Genomic DNA, 21876 nt, shown 5'->3' on the forward strand with positions numbered 1-21876 from the left:
ACCGGCACTTTACTATTATATATATATATATAGAACTATTTATGAAGAAGCAAGAAATGGTGTTGACACTTTTATTAGTTTTATAAAATATCAAAATTTGAAATCAAATAAATAGATTTCCTTGAATACATAAGTAGATTCCACAATCAATCAGAAAACAGAAGAGCATGAGATACACTGAACACTTGAACATACATTTAAGGTAACAGCTCCTTTTGTCTCTATATTTATAATAGTAAACATTTCTTTTCTGTAAAATGTACACACTTGAATTCATTACATGTTACATGTATTTCAATTATATAATTGATTTAAAAGACACCCTGATTTGAAAACTATCTATACATTGATCATGACTTTGTTCTCCCAAATAAAATATTTCCGATCAAAACTGGAATTAAGACTATAGCCACATCAAACAGCAGCTAAAATTCATTAGTTTGAATAACAATATCAAATTAGAAAGCTGAGGGAAATATTATGCAACTGCATTAAAAGAATCCATATTTGTTGACACTGCCAATGTGTGTTACAGTAAGAAATGATGGACTCCAAATATTAGTTCTGAATATCAAATAATTACAGCCAATAGCTTTGAAGTCCTTAATCATAAAATTACATTAATGTTCCATACAATCATAAGTTCATTACATGTAATATGGTGCTTTACATAACTCAATTAAACAAGAGTGTCATATAGACGAAACATTGTGCACATAAAATCCCTGTAAGTAAAACTAGGAAATATTAAATGCCCCTGAACACTTCAAGGAAGAACTTGTCATGTTTTATGACAATGGAATAATGTTTACTATACCAATCCAACATCCTAAATAGACCAATATGTAAATAGAATAATAACAGACACACTCATAAAACACCTATCAAGAAATGGAAGAGTCAGTGAATAAAGAGAAGACTGCCAAGATTTCCAACATAAAAAAACAACATTGTTCATATAAGACATACAGACGTCATCACAGGTAACACCGACCTGCTGTTAGGCAAGACTGATAAGGCCATTTATTAGCATGGGCTCAGAATAATAAAGAATGTATAACAACCTATAAGGTGATTCCATTGAGGGTGTGTGCACATGTCTATGACTGGTACAACATAACCAGACCACACAGTTCAAATACACTCCTTTAATCCGATGAAAACTCCCGATTCTCTTTTATTGAAAAAATTTACACCAACATGTGCATTTATTATTTCCAACATGTTGTTATACTGTTATTTTTAAAATTACATACTTTCTTTCAAAAGAAATATCAAATTATTTTCCCAATACTGCATAGAATTTGGAAGTGAATTGTTTCTGCTATTTCTATCTAAGTTTGCTAGATGTTTCCTCAAACTGCCTGTCTTTATTACATGAACATTACATGAAAATAAAACAAATTATAGCAAAGATTGATGGTCCACATTTGAGCACCTGCAGTTAGGAGTCTAGAATGGTCGATATGCAGGCGGGAATTTCACCAGCAGCCAGTTGGAGAAGTAATGATGACAGTGATCCCAGCCTAGCTTCTCATACAACTAAAATAAAGAAAAGATAAAATGTAATTAGTCTGTTATTGGAATTACTAAAAAACTGCACCAACCTTAAAGATGTTAGAAGATTACAAAGATAAACTGTAACTAGTCTTTTATTGGAATTACTGAAAAACTGCACCAACCTTAAAGATGTTAGAAGATTACAAAGATAAAATGTAACTAGTCTTTTATTGGAATTACTATAAAACTGCACCAACCTTAAAGATGTTAGAAGATTACAAAGATAAAATGTAACTAGTCTTTTATTGGAATTACTAAAAAACTGCACCAACCTTAAAGATGTTAGAAGATTACAAAGATAAAATGTAACTAGTCTTTTATTGGAATTACTGAAAAACTGCACCAACCTTAAAGATGTTAGAAGATTACAAAGATAAAATGTAACTAGTCTTTTATTGGAATTACTAAAAAACTGCACCAACCTTAAAGATGTTAGAAGATTACAAAGATAAAATGTAATTAGTCTGTTATTGGAATTACTAAAAAACTGCACCAACCTTAAAGATGTTAGAAGATTACAAAGATAAAATGTAATTAGTCTGTTATTGGAATTACTAAAAAACTGCACCAACCTTAAAGATGTTAGAAGATTACAAAGATAAAATGTAACTAGTCTTTTATTCGAATTACTAAAAAACTGCACCAACCTAAAGATGTTAGAAGATTACAAAGATAAAATGTAACTAGTCTTTTATTGGAATTACTGAAAAACTGCAACAACCTTAAAGATGTTAGAAGATTACAAAGATAAAATGTAACTAGTCTTTTATTCGAATTACTAAAAAACTGCACCAACCTTAAAGATGTTAGAAGATTACAAAGATAAAATGTAACTAGTCTTTTATTCGAATTACTGAAAAACTGCACCAACCTTAAAGATGTTAGAAGATTACAAAGATAAAATGTAATTAGTCTGTTATTGGAATTACTAAAAAACTGCACCAACCTTAAAGATGTAAGAAGATTTACAATTATGTAAGAAGATTTTTTGTGCATGTGATTAACAGGCTGCCATATAGAAATTCTTTACATTCCTCCGACTTGAATGTACTCTAATTCTAATACTTGAAACAACATAGACCCAAGATGTACCTCGAGTACTTTGATCCCAGCATCCTTGCTAGGTTTGTCGTCCCATTCTTTAAGGGTGAGTTTGAGGGCCCGTCCGTATTGCTGGTGAACCATGGCATGCTTGATGGACAACAGCAAAACCTGTAATGGTTCACATTATTGACCATTGTAAATGAGCACCAAATATTAATTTTACAAGAAAGCATGTGCCATTTCTTGTTTTACTATTTGATTTCTCAATAAGCCACAATATTCTATAGTTATGGCAGGTCAAGTACATTCTAAATCAGCATGTCATCTGTGGTTATTTACACAGATCAGTTATCAGTATAGCCCATCCATCTGTCTGTTGATGTTGAGCAAAAGGATGTACCATCTCAGTTAACACAAATATAAAAAATCTAACAAACTTGAGCTTTTTTTGCAATATCTACAAAAACCATCAAAACATAACTTTTATACAGTAACTGTTTTTTATTCTGAGTATACAGACTGTTTTCTTGTTATATGCTGGTGCTAGTTCAGTTGCTAGTTAACAGTCAACAGCCTAGTAGCACGTCACTATGGCTCATACTCATCTCCAATAGACATTGACTGGAGATCACAATATACGAGATGTCAACCAACCTTGCTGTCTGTAGGTTCTACCCACTTGGCCAGCTCCGTGACAGTGGTGTCGAGTTCCCCCGCGGTGACACCCTCTACACTCCAGCCATTGAGAAGAACGTCTGCCTGGGCCAGCCCGAGCTTCAACAGCGATGTCATTATCTCAACCTTCTTCTCCTCTTTCTTACTGCGTTGTGATAAATAAGACATTATATGAAGGGTAATTGCAAACAAAAAAATTTAAAACCTGAAGATGCCAACACATCTAAATTAAAACAAGTTCATTTCAGGTAAAACCACAGTGTAAAAACTGCCTTCAATTTGACCATCCCAAAAACTTAATTTGCAATAAATAAAATGGTAAACTTTGGACTAAGAAAAGCCATAAACAACATATCTAGAAAGCTGATGCAAAACTAACGTTTTGATACTTGCAGCCTCAGCACTGTTGTCAGACTTCATGCCGAAGTAAGCGAGAACCGACTGCTGGTCTATCTTGGACAACACAAGTCTTGCTGTTTCTATGATCTCTGGTATACACTTCTCCCTGTCCTGTTCACCAAAGATAACAAGTACACATTTTTAGAGACTTTAAGCAGACTTTTTTCTTCTAGTTAGTTGCTTTGTTAAGAAATATAAAACTTTTTTTGTTTAATAAAAGCTTAATACAAATTCCTTTTAATATTCACAGCTGTCTTAAAGAATATGCTTCATATTTGGTTTATAAAAGGAGTTTTTTTGGTATTGAAATTGTACCATGAGGCCAACTTTTTACTGACATATCAATGTTAAGACTGCATTGATTGTAATAAAATCACATGTATAATTTAGTATATTTCATCAGGATACCTTTTCACTATCTATAGCATTAAGCCTGGCTATGTACAGTGGTATATGGTCCTCAAATTCTGCCTTCAATTCTCGATACAATGTGTGGCCTATATCCAGTCTGGAGGGGAAACGGAAATTAGTTTAGTTATATAGGTAATTTTTTTAAAATCCAATTTGTTTATTTCAAATGTTTATTTTGGTATTGAATAAATCAAGCAACAGCATCCTGTCCACAACTCCCTTGCTGGTGATAACTACAACAGTATCTCCTCCACAACTACGGTGCTGATGATAATAACAACAGCATCCTGCCCACAACTCTGGTGCAGATGATAACTACAACAACATCCTGTCCACAATTCCCTTACTGATGATTACTACAACAGCATGTTGCACACAACTCCAGTGCTGATGATAATAACAACAACATCCTGCCCACAACTCCCTTACTGAGGATAACTACAACAGCATGCTGTCCAGATAACTACAACTGAATGTTCTGCATAACTGCCTTTAAATACTGATGATAACTACAACAACAGGAGTATGAAAATAACATATGATTTTCTTCCTAAAAGCAGGAGTGTATTAAACAGCAGTAAGGCCTGCTTCAATAGTTCTCTGATGGCTAACAACATGAACCTACTTAGATAGCCAGGAAATTTTGAGATCACGTTGAGCTTCCATGAACTTCTCCTCCATGGATTTAGATTTCTCCTCAGAGTTCTCCCCCTTGTCTTTGTCCTTGCCATTTGCAGACTTGCTCGCCTTCTTGCCAGCTTCAGTTATCACATATTTGAACGGTATTGCACTCTGAAACATACAAAGTCAAACATGCAGTCTTTTTTAAATTAAAATTAATTGAACGAATGTATCAACAGAGGAATCACCATGATTTAGCAAGGGCTCAAAGAACCTAAGTGAACAACACTAATCTGAGGATTTTGACCTAGTCTGATCAAATGCTTCACAAAGCTTGATGAGTGATACTTCATGTTTTGCCAATATGTTATGTTCTTCTACTTGTTAAACATCATCAAAGTTCAAGATGGCAAGCAGGGCTAAGTATTTCTTTACAAATTACAAATCCTACATACAGCCTTTTTAGCCGGTTCCTCCTTCAGTAGAGTGAGTGTGCCTGAGAGATAAGAGCCCGGTGTCGCAGTCTTCGCCAAGGGTACCCTGCAAACAAGAATCCATTATTCTTTGAACTTTTCATGAATAATAATTCTTTCTCAAACAGAGCATACAAAACAACACCAATGATAAACAAAACTATGAATGCATAAGTACTTTAATCATATTTTACGAAAGAAAAATATAGGCTCATAATTCTAGCAAATATTAAAGATGCACTCTTACTCCCAAAAAAGATTTACCAATCACTTAATATTTCAGCACTTTGTGCTATTAAATACACAGTCACAATCTTGTCATCAGTTCTTACTATTTTCCATAAATGCATTATTTAGTAAGTAGTTAAAAGGTTTATCACTCAAAATTGATGTTTGTTATACATTTGTATGCATTGATTTTGAATAAGAATGTCACTTTAAGATAACAACATGTAAGCTCTCACTTGTCATCTGGTATTACTGCGGTAAAGACAGAAATAAGATCCATGCGCTTCAATGAGAGAGAGTTGATCTTCTTCCCTCCACTGAGCGCGCCCTGCCAGGTGCCATACAGGTCAAAGGTCAGTGGGCTGGATAACTTGTAGTTCATAAGGAGCACAGCAGACTTGACACGCTCCAGGGTGCTTTTCTTGTCATGTCGGATTTGGAACAGTACCGTATAGTCTCCCTTGTCCAGCTTCACATTGTACTGTATATGGGAAAAGAAAATACTTACATAAGGCACTACCTTTCAATATAATTGACATAAAACGTTTCCCCTAAATAAAATAAATTTACTTTTCCTTTTTTTATCATTTTTGTTGCTAAATGGATACAAAAAAAACTTCACCAACATTACCAGTAATATTTTATTTTACAATATGAGGTCCTCAGCAGATTAGTTTACAGCAAAACAGAATGAATGTTGCAAGATTGGCTGTATAAACGCTAACTCAAATTTCTTTTTAAATATCTTTGAACAATTTCTAGCCTTATAGTATGAGACGAGTGTTATATATATAACAAGCGAAACAACAAACAAAAGCGTAGCATGCAAATACAATTTGTCTGTTTTTCTCCGTTAATGAGAACAAAATACTTTTTACCAACAAAGCTGTCACTAGGAAATAGCAAGTACAATTCATCATTTATGCATGTCAATTTTTAGCCGGAAATAAGATCTTGCATGATTTATCGAAATCCGTATTATTTTGAGTGATGCTTAACAATTAAATTTCTTTCATCACAAGATTGAAAACACCCTGGCTACATGCATTATATACACCGACATTTCTTGTGAAAAACAGACAGACTTAAAACGAGGCAGAAACAAAGCGCTGAAGTTTACATGTTTTTTAACCTGGTGAGGGTAGGCATCTCCAGAGCCAAGCAGCTGTTTGTTGGAGTCAAAGAGCATCCAGATCTGGGACTCGTACTCACACTCGTACAGTAGGTCGCTGAGCACTGACAGGTCTGGGGTAACCTCCACGGTCTTAGACTGAAATGGAAAGAGGAGAAAAGTGTATAGTTTTAATTTTTATAACTTTTTTTTTAAGTTGGTACATTTTATTATAAAAATATCCTTCTAATGAAGACAGTAGTTATTAAGAGGCAGGAAACCAACAGTACTAAAGATTGTTTGGTGCTTAATTTAGCCTCAGGTTTAATTTCTGCATTTCAATAGAAAATTTGTAATATCCTAACCATGCAAACATGCTTTTTAACAAAACCTTAAATTCTTAAAATTTCACAAAGGGATAAAAAAACATAAACTTACCACAGAGAATTTGTACGTAAGTTCGAGAGAGTATATCTGTCGACCCTCGGGTAGAGTATCCCTGGTCCCAGCCAGACACCTGATCTTGTTATCAATGGGGCGGAGGGGCACAGAGAGGGTTTTCAGGGATACGGAGGGGCTCACATCCTCCGTCTTCAGGTAGGAGCGGAGATCAAACCTACACACACTGTCACCTGCATGCTGCAATTAAAGAGGGTTTTAATAACAGACACAACATAAGACAGCCTTTATCTTCAATACCAGGTAGTGCACATTACTTCGACAAACAATGCATGACTGGACCAAAATTTCTTCTGTACAATAACATCAAAGAAATTGAGGATGGAGATATTTACATTTACGCATGCCAATGCTCTTTATGAGGACATGAAATTCAATTTCAATGATAAATATGTGGGTTTTTGGTAAAGTTTGTGGCCAGGCTTGTGTACTTTTAATCATCAATATAGTAACGTTATCTTGAGATGACTTGATCTTATTTTTCATGCAGAGTCACCTATTTGGGATAATTAAAAAATGTGTAGATATGACACTATACTATTCTAGTAAATGTTGCCAAGGAACATAAGGGTATGAAACAAGGAGTGCTAATGCACTTGTAAAATATTTTAAACAAAGTTTGCATGAAACAAATTTCACATGAAACACAAATCAATATTTGAATGTTACCATAAATGTTAAAATACTTTATGGGCTTGAGAGCCATGGTAAAACAATAGCAACATTAAAATCCCTTAAAATGTCATACAACATCTTTGCCATAAAATGCTGTTTATTCCTAACATTCATCCCTGACACGTTATCATTTTTTTTATTTGATATGAATGTGCATAAATGTTTTGATTTTTTCCAAATAAGTTATAAATTGAATCAACTTCTAGCTTAAATCAAAAAGTCTTTGCACTTGAAACTGTTTTAAAAGCGCCTTAGAGGGCTTTCATGAGCGTTGCGCAAAACACAATATAAATCAAATAATAAGACATGAGCAATAGAGGAAAAAATCCAAATAGGAGGTTTGAACTACAACTAACTGATCTTTATCGTTCAATGATATAAAATTATGAAGAAAACAATTACATAACCATAACAAAAATATGGGCAGAATACAGGTTATAAAATAAATAGCATTCATTTTTTTACTTCACGAATCTATGATGTGTTGAAGTGTTTCATGCCGAAAGGGTTGCTTGTTACAAACTGCACATAGAAAAGCTTTAAATCAATATTTTTGAATAAAATGTTCAATACTTCTTCACAATATATTGAATTATTCACATTAATAATTTGTGGAATAAATTTGCTCCTGTCCACAAACTTTGAGAACAGCCCTCTTACATTAAATACTAAAACATTATTGAACTTGAAACAGAAAATGATTAATAAATGCATGAGGTTATGATATGCTGTGACTGTGACTATGAAAATCAACTCTCTTTTTTCATCTTATAACGACAAATATCTACAAGGTGTTGGAATAAAATAATATTAAGCAACTTATCACAAATACTCTAGCCCAATGTCTCAAAGCAATCTCCGGTCTTCTATAACAAAATCAAGCAAGTACATCATTATTTATTTTGGTTAATTGTGATATGTTTTCTATTTAAACTAAATTATTAAAAAGATAATCAGAAACAACTTTTTATGAAATCCAGTTTAAGCGAGTCATTTTGCTATATCACGCCTCCAACAAAAATGATGCAACACCATTGGTCCAGAACTAGTCAAGGGGTGACCTCATATTTTTCCATATTGGGTCACGAAATTTATATCATAAATGGCGTCTATTTTCCAATTCCTATGAATATTCTGATGAATAACTGGATGTCAACGTGATGTATACGTTACAGGTTTAGTAGGTTACTAGGTATGGGATATATGGGGCACAGATAACTATGAATATGGTTTCCTTTGCCCCGTTTATCGCATATCAGGTCACCTTCTATCCCCATAACTTATAATATCAAGTGAGTTGCCTAACCTGTAATGTTAGGATATTTTGAGAATTATGGGCCAGAAGTTCAGTTCAAATCACATTAAAAATATATTAACTGAATGTCACTCACCACAATGACAGGGTTTGAAGATGTGCGGGCCCCATGAAAGGTAACAGAGTAGTTGAGAGTAACCTCCCCTAGATTGGCCCACCACTTTGCCACACACACCTCCAGGGTACGATTCTCCTGTAACATATTTTGGTAAAAATAATAACAAATACATATCACAAGAACAACTGATGCAGATGCCGAGTTTGTCTATTTCCCTCAGTTAATCAAGGGGCATAACTATATGAAGATTATAGACAAAGTTATGTGACTTGCTTAACACTCGCATATTGAAGTTGTGAAAACAGGCACAATGTTAATAATGGTTATCCGGGTATTGCGGAGGTTGCCAACTGACAACACAAATAAAACACTACATCTACCTTTTTCTTTTAATAAAACAAAAAAATAAAAATAAAATCAAGTAGAATGAAAATGATACAAATGGCCTTTTCAAAGCAATTATTTAACATCTAACGTCCCCATGAACATGGTCAATTAAAAACATTAACAAGAGTTCCTCAGAGTGAACTTTAACACTCTGCTACTTTTTCAATAGAGTAAGCGGCATGATGCGACAATTGTTAAATCAAAACAAGTGTACCAAGTTTCAACTGAATACGGTATCTTGAAATATGTTTGAGTTATGGTCGAGGTTAAAGGTTTCTACACTACAGAGACGACACTGATGATACCAAAGTCAGCATTATACCTATACTGTTTTACTTCAAAAAGTAGTTGAGCTAAAAAACAACCCGAAATTCAAAGCTATAGAATAAGAAATCACTGACCACAACTGGGAAAGCCTGATTAGTTTCCCCCTTGTCTGCCAGATTCACAAACTTCTCGAACTCCAATTTCTTGTACTGGAACTGTGGTAAAACCTGAACTGCATGTAGCAACATTCGACAACTCTTCTCCAGGTCTGTAGACTGCACCCTCAATACTGCAATAAGACATTTGCCCTTAAGTGTATGTTGATGTGATAAAGCTACCTGCAACATAAGCACCCTCTGGTACATGGATAAAGCGTCTCCGTATCATGTTTGTTCATGTGATATACCCACCTGCCACATTAGCGCCCACTGGTACATGGATAAAGTGTCTCCGTATCATGTATGTTCATGTGATATACCTACCTGCCACATTAGTGCCCTCTGGTACATGGATAAAGTGTCTCCGTATCATGTATGTTCATGTGATATATCTACCTGTCACATAAGCGCCCTCTGGTACATGGATAAATTGTCTCCATATCATGTATGTTCATGTGATATACCTACCTGCCACATTAGCCCCCTCTGGTACATGGATAGAGTGTCTCCGTATCATGCATGTTCATGTGATATACCTACCTGCCACATTAGCGCCCTCTGGTACATGGATAGAGTGTCTCCGTATCATGTATGTTCATGTGATATACCTACCTGCCACATTAGCGCCCTCTGGTACATGGATAGAGTGTCTCCATATCATGCATGTTCATGTGATATACCTACCTGCCACATTAGTGCCCTCTGGTACATGGATAGAGTGTCTCCATATCATGCATGTTCATGTGATATACCTATCTGCCACATTAGTGCCCTCTGGTACATGGATAGAGTGTCTCCATATCATGCATGTTCATGTGATATACCTATCTGCCACATTAGTGCCCTCTGGTACATGGATAAAGTGTCTCCGTATCATGCATGTTCATGTGATATACCTACCTGCCACATTAGCACCCTCTGGTACATGGATAAAGTGTCTCCGTATCTGGCCTGGTTTGAAACTCATATTGTCATACTTCATTACATAGTCGGAAGTGTCTGTCACTCTGTAACAGAGGTAAATATTACTTTATTCAGTTATAAACTATGTTATTAAGTTAAGAAGGACAAGATAAAACTAATATTCATTTATACTTGATGTTGAAGGTACCTATGAGCTTATGGTAATCTAGATTGATTCAGAAGAGTCCTGGTAGAAAAGAGTGTTGATGTCCATTCTGAGAGGAAATTAAGTATGTAAGATGAGTTTGCATCTTACTTAAATGAACATGGACATGTCAGTGCACTTTGTAAATTTTTAAAAAATGGCCGTTATCAACACTTTTCATGCAATTATGGCCAAAAGCATTATCAGTTGTAAACTACATACAATATAGTTTGAAACACGATAAATGCATGACATTATTCACCACCCTAATATTAACACGTGAATAAAATGAGCTCCTGCAATGCACAACCTTTCAACGCACCTGACAGGGACTATCACAGTTACAGGGATTCTGAACACAGGTCCCCTCTCTACACATCGGATGTCATACCCACACACCTGTAATGGCCAAATGTATGGAACTCATTCAGTTTTGATAATGTCTATATAAAGGAGCCACATGCACACCTGACCCACTTTGGTTACAGGAATTCACACACCTGTCATGAGGAGCATTACAAAACTTACTTAGATATCATAATATTGATAATAAACAAGTGAATTATTTGAATTAATATCCCCCCAGATTAGGTAAAGTATATGACATGGAAATCATGTGTTGGTGAAATATTCCAATCAAAACATGCAATACCGCTGCAGAGTGATGGACTCTTATAAAATTTTCAATATGAGTTTGTTTGCAACTGTTTGATATGAAAGGTTATCATGTAAAGTATAGCATTTAGATGTGACCAAGTAAACTAGATTTTGACCCATGTTATTCAGTTTCAAACTAATGAAATATTTCATCAACACCAGATAACACCAGAAATTTTGCAAAAATATAGCCTCTGGAGTGTTCCCAAGATTTGACCAAGTTTTAGACCCCAAGATACATTAGGTATATATATATAAGTTTCTACCTGAGCAAATATTTCACCCAGGAAGTTCTGATTAAGTGTCATGAAGATTGGAGCATATATTTTGCCTCTGTCTGCTTTTTTTATGATTTGACCGAATGAGCTACTTTTTGACCCCATTGTAACCCACTTTTAAAGTCTACCAATATTCTGACCACACATTCAACAAGTTAAACCTATCAATACCAATATCTGATTTTGGAAAGATTTGATGTAGTGACCTAGTTTCTGACCTCATGTGACCTTCTTTCAATGCTAGTCATTGATTTTATAAAGAAAGTCATTCTGAATAAGTTTCATAAATATAGGACCAGACATATTTCCTTAAGTATGATTCTAAGATTTGACCTAGTGACCAAGTTTTTGATACCACATCACCTAATTTCAATTCATCCTAGAGTTCATCAAGGAGAACATTCTGATCAAGTTTAATGAATATTGCACCCAATATAATATCTCTAGTGTGTCCCAAAGATATGACCTAGTGACCTAGTTTTTTATCCTATGTGACCCACATTTACAAGTGGTTGAGATTGTATCAAGGGGGACATTCTGACCAATCTGTACCAAAATATGGTTCTGGACGCACAAATGTGAGGGATGGACAGATGGATGTTATGATAGAATGACGGACAGTGCCAGCAAATATCCTCCTCCAAAAACCTTTGATTCAGTGGGGGATAATAAGGTGATGTTAAGCTGACATGACAGAAATATCATATTTTTGTTATATATTATGTGGTTAAGAATAGCCTGCAAAATGTGCAGTGTGTTTACAATGACTTAACAATGGCATAATTTGGTTTTTGCTGAATTAAAGGCACAACAAGGAGTGTTAATTCAGTGTTTAGGTCTCACCTCAGTAAAGTGTACCCCTTCTGGCAGACCTCTGGGATCAACTTTAATAGAGACAGACCGTGTACAGTTCATCAGCTCCAGATGGGAGGGGCACTGCACAAACGAGGCATCACACGTCAGACTCAACTGCAGGCAGAAGTTGATCTTCTCTTCATTATCTAAACAAATAACAATACATGACATAAAGTTATTGGACAGTTCCATCTCAAGTGGTCAAATATGAGGGTTACCTGTGCCTTTGCTTCAAAACGATACCACTAAATCGCTGTGTATGCCAAGTATCTCTATTTGGCTTTTTATGTAACCAAATCTTTTGCAGTCATCTGACATTTTATTTTAAATGAAAAAGAAGTTTTCTAACAAGTCTCTTTCAATTATAAATAGACAGTGTGTTAAAGTTAAAGCGCAGCTAATAGAATGTATACATATATATTATTTCTTTTTTAAAATTGACGAATTGTCCTCACATCATTTGGTTTTTGAGGTAGGAATATTGGTGCAAATGCAAAGGGTTTTGTGTTGTGATATTTAAGGCAGTAGATGGCGTATTCACCTCACTCCAGAGTTTTTGTGCTGTGATATTAAAGGAAGTGGGTGGCGTATTCACCTCACTCGAGGGTTATTGTGCTGTGATATTTAAGGTAACGGATGGTGTGTTCATCTCACTCCAGGGTTTTTGTGCTGTGATATTGAAGGTTGTGAGCAGCCTGTTCATCTCACTCCAGGGTTTTTGTTGTGCTGTGCCGTTTAAGGTAGTGGGTTGTGTGATCACCTCACTCTAGAGTTTCATGGAAAACTGGATTCCTGTCTGCCATTCAGGTGTTGATGATGGTCATTATAAATGTTGATGAGTTATCTTTATTTCAGAAGTTTCAATTAAGATAGTGTTTTTTGTCTTGCAAGAAGTTGAGCCATTATCATAATTAGTAAGCAAATTTGAGATGAAGTATTTTACCACCTGCCTCACATTAGTGCTCAGTTTCAGAACTCTTTTTACATAAAGTATAAACTTCAACATGCCTTCTGTGACATGATTCTTGAGGCAGTTTACAATAAAGTTTCAATTGGCATATTGCTGCATCTTATGGTAACTGTGATTACTTCTATCTGGGACAGTACTACTAGGGGCATAATGTGATTGCAATAAAACTGTTCAATATTTGCTGCCATTGACAAGCCTATTCCCTTATAGATGTTGTCTTTTTTGTAATTACGTTAAAGTATTGTCTCTGGTGTAAGGTTCATTTGACAATTATGATAAGGAAATATGTTTTAAAAACATTGGTAGTGAGTCAAGTCATTGAAAAAGGTGTACCATGGCAGTTTAATCATTGAAAACAGTTGATGTGTGGTACACAATGCCTGTATGTATAGCCAGTGTTTACCAAGTTCCTACCTGTTATGCCCTCATAATGTACAGGGTCTATGGTGACAGCCACGATGGATGGTTTCTCCAGATCAATAGGCTCTCTTATGTAGATACCCGATCCAAACCCGGAACAGCTCACAGTGAACTGGGTCTTACATTCTGCCACTCCCTCATACTCACAAAGGTAGTCATAGGCTTTCTCTACCTGGAATTGAAATCAAACAAATAAGTTAAGCTACAGTGTAGATAAATGCTGGTAAAATGGTATAAGTATGCCTCTTATAAAAGATGCTCGGATTTAACTCAGACTAAGACACTATCTCAAGCCATGAAAGTCACCAATACTGATTTCAGCCAAGAACTGAAGAAGAGCATTATTGTTTCTGCTAAAATTGTGTAGCGTACAATATGTATTGGAATTAGCTTTTCTCAATCCAAATCAAATGTCTGAATCACTGGTAAAAGGGTTATTTCCTGTCACAGGAAGCAATCTCACCTGGACCAGTCCATAACCCATGGCAAACACCTCAACCCCTTCCACAGGTTTAGCTGTGTTCTGTAGGGCTCTCTTTACACTATAAGGGTTGTAGGATACATCCCTTGCCTTCAAGCCGGACAGTACAAGGGCTGGAATGTAAACACTCATGCATAAAAAACATCATCTCAGTAGATTAGGACACTGAGTACTGAGAGGAATATCCCTTACTCCAATTAACAATTAATTAAAGATTAAAATTCATGTTAGGGATAATCCAATAGTCTTGAATAATCCTGCCAAATTGAAGTTATCCATGAAGACCATTATGGATAGAACATAATAACAGTGATTTTTTAAATTATTTTTACTGCCTGTGCCTTTCAAATTGGGAAAAAAAGTTGACTTTGGGAAAAATACAAATCAGGCCAAAATAGCTTATATAATGGCAAATATACATGTTTTAACTTCTTTATGCATACATTATGCTCTGAAAGAGATAGTCTTATCAAGATTTTGTTTATTTTTTAAGAAAATCATTCCTTTTTTATTCATTGATGTAGTCTGCATTTATCAAATGGGGAAAAAATATAATTTTTGGGAAAAATTGACATTTTTAGCAAGGGGAAATAGCCTTTAGAAGGCAGTAAATTGCACTTAAAAATCACTAAATAACCACAACAATTCACTCATCTATTCACACACAGACATTAGGTTCTGTTTGTAAGAACCAACATAACAATTCACCCACCTATACATCCACAGGCATTAGGAGAGCTCATACTGGTTCCATTCATGAGCTGGCAGTTCTTGAGGGTCCAGTTAGGAACGGAGGCTATGGCGCCACCCGGAGCACTGATGTCAACACCTAGAGCGCCATCATGACTGCGATAAATACGAGTACTCTGAGATTGCTGCTTTAACATTTAAACCCAAACTCTTTTGTTGTAACTTAGCTTAAACATAACACTTATCTACATGTTTATTTAAAAAAATTGATATTGCATTCATGTGTGTGTTTTTTTTCAAACTTAACAGAAAATACATAAATACAGTAGTATCAGTATGTACTTACCATGTATGGTATCAACTTTTGTACTTTTCTCTACATATTATAACAAACTACACACAAACCAACCATATAACACTAAAAGACAGTTTGATATAAATTGCAACTTAACCAAAATGCAAACACTAACCAGGGTCCTCTTGAAGACCATGTGTAATGCATGGCTGGCAGTTTCTCCCTCAGTGAATACTCTGCAGCCATCATGGGTGGGGTCACGTGAGCCCCCACCCCGATCAGTGCAGGGACAGTGCCCCCAGGAGTCCCCATGGTGGACAGGGCGGGGCCATTGTTTCCCGCCGATGACACAAATATCACCCGGTGTTTGTTGACAATCTCGCTAAGGATGTCTATCACACGCCTGGAGAATGGAAATACATAACAAGGATAAATACAGAACCCTTATTTAAGCCAGATTTTTGTTTTGTTTGTGCACTTTTGAAGCAGTATGTAGTTCATATGTTTAAAGAGAAAAACAAAAAAATTGTCTTAATATTTGACCAAGTGACTTACTACTTGACCCATATTCACAGTGGTCTTAAATATCATGTTAACGAATGTTCTGACAGAGTTTTATTAAGATTGGATAAATACTGTTGATTTTATAAAAGCATTTTTTTCTTGATTTGACCTATTGAACTATTTTGACCCATTGAACTAATTTTTGACCCAAGATTCACACTGTTTCCTAATATTAAGTTAAGCTGAGAAATAATCTAGTCTTAATAATTGACCCAATGTCCTAGTTTATCACCAGCAATGACCCTTATTCACACTGATCTTCAATATCATGCTTACAAATATTCTGAAGATTCATGAAGATCGATTAAAAATCTGTTGTATTTATGACACAGAGAAATACTTTAATGCAAAATTGTTAACAACACTGAGCTCGGGACTGATGGCCAGGTTTTCACCAATCTATTACCTGAAATTTTTCTGTGAAAAACCTGGCTTTTCAACAAAACAATATGTATTTTTCTAATTCACTTTTTATCTCTAGTGTAGAAAAAAGGTCACTTGTATCAATGTTTTCAGAGGTCTGTACAATTCTTTACAAAGATTTTGATAAAAATCCTACTTGAACCATATGAAAAAAATGCTTAAAAGGGTTAGCATGAATTAAATGACCTTTTAAAGCATATATAGTTGAACAAAACAAAATCATTGTATCATACCCAGAATTAGACCAATGTGATGCCTCTCCATAGCTGTAGTTGATGAGGTCACAGCCATACTCCTGTACTTTGATCATCTGTGAACATGAAACATCAAGATAAGCGGTGAAGAACATACATGTACTTTGAGGTCAATATACATATTTATGTTAATTCATGATCAGTTCTCAGAAAATGTAATAAGTTGCCCCATATAAGCCTTGTCACACTCACTGGCATGGCAATTATTTTGTGAGTATTTTTGTGAGTATCTGATCTTTTACAAACACATTTTGTAGTAGAGAACTGAAATACTAATGAGGAAACATATCAGTACAGCTAACTGACAAGTGCCCATGCCGGGTAAAGAAAGAGTTAGTTTGGTAAAGGCACAAACACAGTACCGTACATACAAGTCAACTTTCTCGAGTTGGACAGTTTATCTTGTCAATAAAACTGCACAGACAAATTGCACAGCTTCTTTCAGGGAGTTTTAGTTATTTCTTAAATTATACTTACAGCTCTGACAAGAGCAGTACCCGTTTCCATAGATCCCAGTCGGGAGTCCCCTATTTTGACCCCGATAATCTGTGCCCCTGGAGCAACTCCATTTCTCTCTGGGTTGTCTGGGAAATGTCCCGCAGTGATACACGCCACGTGGGTTCCATGGGAACCTGGTAATGTAACATAATCATGTACAATCATGTATGTAGTTTTGTAATACCTCAAAATTACACTGTGAAGAATCATGCAAACATCTTTTCATGTATTAAATGATGCTCTAGATAATGAACTTACATGTACACCAGTTGATGGGATGAGAGTACTATGGGAACCTTAACAAAAAAAAATGATCATTTGAGTTTAAATATAATGATTTATTTCAGGTGAGAAAAAACATGTACATACAAGCCTATGACTCATTATATTACCCAGTACAGCCGACTACTGAATATCTTGGCAACTTGGAAACAATGCACTATTTGTCAAGTTGTTTTATATGTATGTAAATTATAGAATCTTATGAATTTCATGGTGAAAAGTTGTGCATACCAGCATTTGTGACTATTTCCAGCACATTTCCATCATTGTATATATTGAAACTGTAGTTCAGCTTATCTGAAATTAACCAAGCATAAAGTTTTAACGTTTCTATTTGATAAACAATCATAAAATCATGTTTAAAGGCAAAAAAGCTATATTCACAATTATGATATTATATAAGTCATGGTTTTATGTAATCTGTAAAAATCTCTGATCAAGATGGCATGCTTATTCGTACATAACACTGATTCATACGACTCAAACTTACCAGTATATATTCATATACTACTTTTTGTAACTAACTTAGCTGAAAGTGCTCATAAGTCAGTTAATGTACACAATGCAATCTTGCATGATAAAGTAAAGTTGTACAGCATTATTAAGAGCAGTCACACTCAACATTTCAAACAGGTTTTAAGTTGCATCTGAAGTCACAGTGTTGTGTTGACATTTGCAGTTCTGCATATTGCAGACTGTCAATCATATCAGTGGCACACCCAAATGCCTGATAAAAGTTAAAGCGCAGACTGGCTGTTCAAATCCAGCTTTTTTGTCACGTGATACTTTAACATCCTTACTTACAGTCTTTCAATTTTCCAAGACACTTAAAGGCAGTTGCTGATTGTGGCAGAGTTAACACCGCCACTATTCATTGCTTTGGACTTCGAAATGCTAAGTTGCAGCCTAAGTATACCTTCATTGGAGAGTGTGGCATACTGCCTCTCCTCCCTATAGCTGGCTAACACTGTACAGGATGCAAGGTCACCTTGCTCACTTGTATCTATACATGCCCTGAAAAAATAGGATTAATTATAAAATGTTCAATAGCAGCAAAACTTTGACATACATTATATATGTATACATAATTCCACATCATAACATCCACGCGGAGAAAAGAGGTTCCCAATTTCACTGCCAAAAATAAAAGTGTCAGTAGGTTGGGATGTACTTCATTGAATGTTTTATCCAGACTACAGAGGTGTAGTTTTTGCTCTTACGTGAGATTTTCAATAGTTCTGGATGAAACAGACCCCTGTATTCGGAATTGTGCACAAACATCCAAGTTCCACACAATCATACACCAGCAAAAATCAGACATGAACAAGAATTCCTTAGATGACATATAGCTAAAATCGCCATAAAGAACATATGTGTTGTTGAAGACTGCACAGTCATACACGGAGTATGGTAGTTCTTGTCACAATTGGTTATGTAGAACTACATGGCACCAAACTAACCTCCAAGTTTCTCCGTCATTGAAGACCACACAGTCATACACAGGTCCACAGTCGGAGTATTTCTTGTCCATATCTGTGAGAATGTCGACCTCTGCTTGCAAGTTCTCTCTTTCTTGCTTCTCTTCCTGTAAAGATAGACAACAACTTCAAACTGTCTTGTCCTGTGTTTTACTATTTATAGGCGCAAAACCTGCAGTTAAAATGTTTTAAGAGCAACACACATACAATTTAATAAGAATAAGAATGTTCTTTTTATACATGTTACTTGTATCAGTAATGACGTTTGCTGTCGAGCTCCCCGCTGGCGATTGCCATTGTCGCCATTTGCAACAAAATCGCAAAAGTGTCGACAATTTTCCAAATTTTCACAGCCTATGCATACATAATTCTAAGATTTTTTCTACTTTTACCACATTATAAATGAATACTTACTTGATTAGGATTTGTATGAGCTGCATCAAACTCCTCCAATGCCTTGGTGGCTTGTGCTATTGCCTCCCGGGTGAGTGGGTCCCATGTTTTCTCACGGCGTTCTTTACAGATCCTGTCCCGCAGGATTCGAGGGTAGAGTTCATACACAATTTTCACACCAAGGTGAACCTTTCCACCATCTATATTCCACTCTTCTGGGATCTACAGAGGTAAAAAGTAGAATCTTTTAAATGATGTTATATGAGTAAAGCAATGAAAATAACAGAGACAAGCCCAGAAGGCTGAAATTAACCAAGACCCGGTTTAAAGGCACAAGTATTTTGGCCAAACAAACACTAATATCAATAAATGAAAATGTCATCAAATAGCCCAAAGAAGCATATGTGGTTTCAAACAGTTTTGTACTGCAGAGACAAACACAATAGACAACCTGGTTAGAAGTATAGAATCCCACTGCAGTATAGTCTCTGTCTTGTATCCCACTAAAGTAGTCTCTAGTCTTGTATCCCCCTATATTTTAGTCTCTCGTCTTGTATCCCACTATAGTTTAGTCTCTAGTCTTGTATCCAACTATAGTTAAGTCTCTAGTCTTGTATCCAACTATAGACAATAGTTAATGGTCCTAGATATCATGGATCTGATGGACTTGATCACTGCAATAGTTGACACTCTTTTAATCTTAGGTGATAGCGATAATTAAAATTTATCACACTAGCATGGAGAAATTGAAAGTTCAATACTGTTTAAATGTAAGATGTCCATCTTATGTAAATGTGGTTCTAAAGGCTAAAGAAGGGCTTACTTAATCCTTTAAGGTTTACCATGGACCAGCCTTACCATGAGGGTTCTCCCAGTGAGGCCCGTCACACGCCCTTCCTTCACCTCCACAACAGTTGTTGTTTCAACATCACCAGAACCAGTCGCATCTATCAAGTCAACAATCTTGGCATCTCCTGTTGTTGTTTTCTGCAGATGAATTACTGTATGATTCTATTGGCTTTAAATTGTTGACAATGTTAGCTATGCACTGGCAAAGAAATGCAGGCGGCAGACTGCAGTGCTGTACATTATTTTTTTTAAATACTTATAGACAAATAAGTTTTATTTGTCTTAAATCACAATGACATTTACCCAAATGGAATCAATGATTTACGATATGGATGGGACATGCCCAATAACTGGCTAGATATTATTCTGCAAACATCTCGAATGACTTCATGTGTAATGTGCGAGCCAAACGAATCCCTTCAGAGAAAAACATGCTCGACCCTGAAGGGGTCCACTGGTCTTTATAAACTCTTAATTCTCAATCCACACAGAACCCGGGCTTTGCTAATTTGCATATTACCAACCAAGTTAACATACGTAGGGCTTTGCTAATTTGCATATTACCAACCAAGTTAACATACACACTATGAACATACTTCTGTCTATAACAGAATGTTATTCTATGGACCGTTACACATGTATTAGCGCAATTTAGAGGGCCTCTATCTATTCTAAGACTATTCTATTCTATTGTTTGAATACTGTATTATGCACACAAAAGCTTGTATGCAAACATGATACCGTATTTACCAATCTAAAAATTAGTCATGTTCACAATAGCACAACAATTATATTAATTCTGATTAGCTTACTTTATGATTACATAATATATAATTGCATTTCACAGTATCAGGCAAACATTTTTTTCATTGCAAAACTAATGATTAATTCGTGGATGCAATAATGAATAATGACTTCTATTATGGTAACAACACATCTATCGTCAATGACAACATTTTATTTCCTAAATTCGAGCCACTGTGATTTTGACAAGTCACAATCCTGGAATCCTAGCTCTAGTTTCACAATCTTTACCTGAAGACCGGGTGCACCAGGATCAACACCTGTGTCGAGGATGGCGATAAGTACATTTCTGCCGTCGAAATCAGGGTACTTGACAAGGAAAGACGCCGCCCCTGTCTCTTTCTTCGGCAAAATTCCATCAACAGGAAAGTCTATGTCAACAGTAGAAGCCATACTTGGTTGAGTCAAAATATGTTTCAGGCGTTATCATCACTGTGTAATATTGATGAAAGTTGTCGGTAATGAGAAAGTGAGAAAGATGATGACGAGTGATGACCGGTGATTGATGATGTTGATGATAATGATGATGATTGATGATGATGATGATAATGATGATGATTGATGAAGATGTATTTGGTAATAATTGATGATGATGATTTGTGATGATGATGATGATGATGATGATGATGATGATGATGATGATGATGATGATGATGATGATGATGATGATTGATGATGATGATTATGAATGATGATGATGATGATGATTGATGATGATGATGATTGGTAATGATTG

The 21876-nt window shown here is 35.5% G+C and overlaps 1 protein-coding gene across 1 annotated transcript; it reads right to left on the reverse strand.

Moving 5' to 3' along the window:
* Positions 1-57: 57 nt before the first annotated feature.
* LOC128220393 (tripeptidyl-peptidase 2-like) lies at positions 58-21548 on the reverse strand. The gene is made up of 27 exons (XM_052928763.1): positions 21372-21548; positions 20346-20474; positions 19509-19709; positions 19077-19201; positions 18533-18630; positions 17848-17913; positions 17314-17468; positions 16816-16892; positions 15771-15998; positions 15323-15456; positions 14593-14723; positions 14124-14301; positions 12728-12885; positions 11272-11348; positions 10742-10848; positions 9818-9972; positions 9048-9164; positions 6961-7161; positions 6544-6681; positions 5648-5892; positions 5166-5250; positions 4715-4881; positions 4087-4186; positions 3659-3789; positions 3259-3424; positions 2653-2772; positions 58-1542 (listed from the first exon to the last, which is right to left on the reverse strand). The coding sequence occupies exons 1-27, from the start codon at positions 21531-21533 to the stop codon at positions 1453-1455; spliced, it is 3741 nt and encodes a 1246-aa protein (XP_052784723.1). The 5' UTR covers positions 21534-21548; the 3' UTR covers positions 58-1452.
* Positions 21549-21876: the final 328 nt, after the last annotated feature.

Source organism: Mya arenaria, chromosome 15 (genome assembly GCF_026914265.1).
Source record: "Mya arenaria isolate MELC-2E11 chromosome 15, ASM2691426v1".
NCBI lineage: Eukaryota > Metazoa > Mollusca > Bivalvia > Myida > Myidae > Mya > Mya arenaria.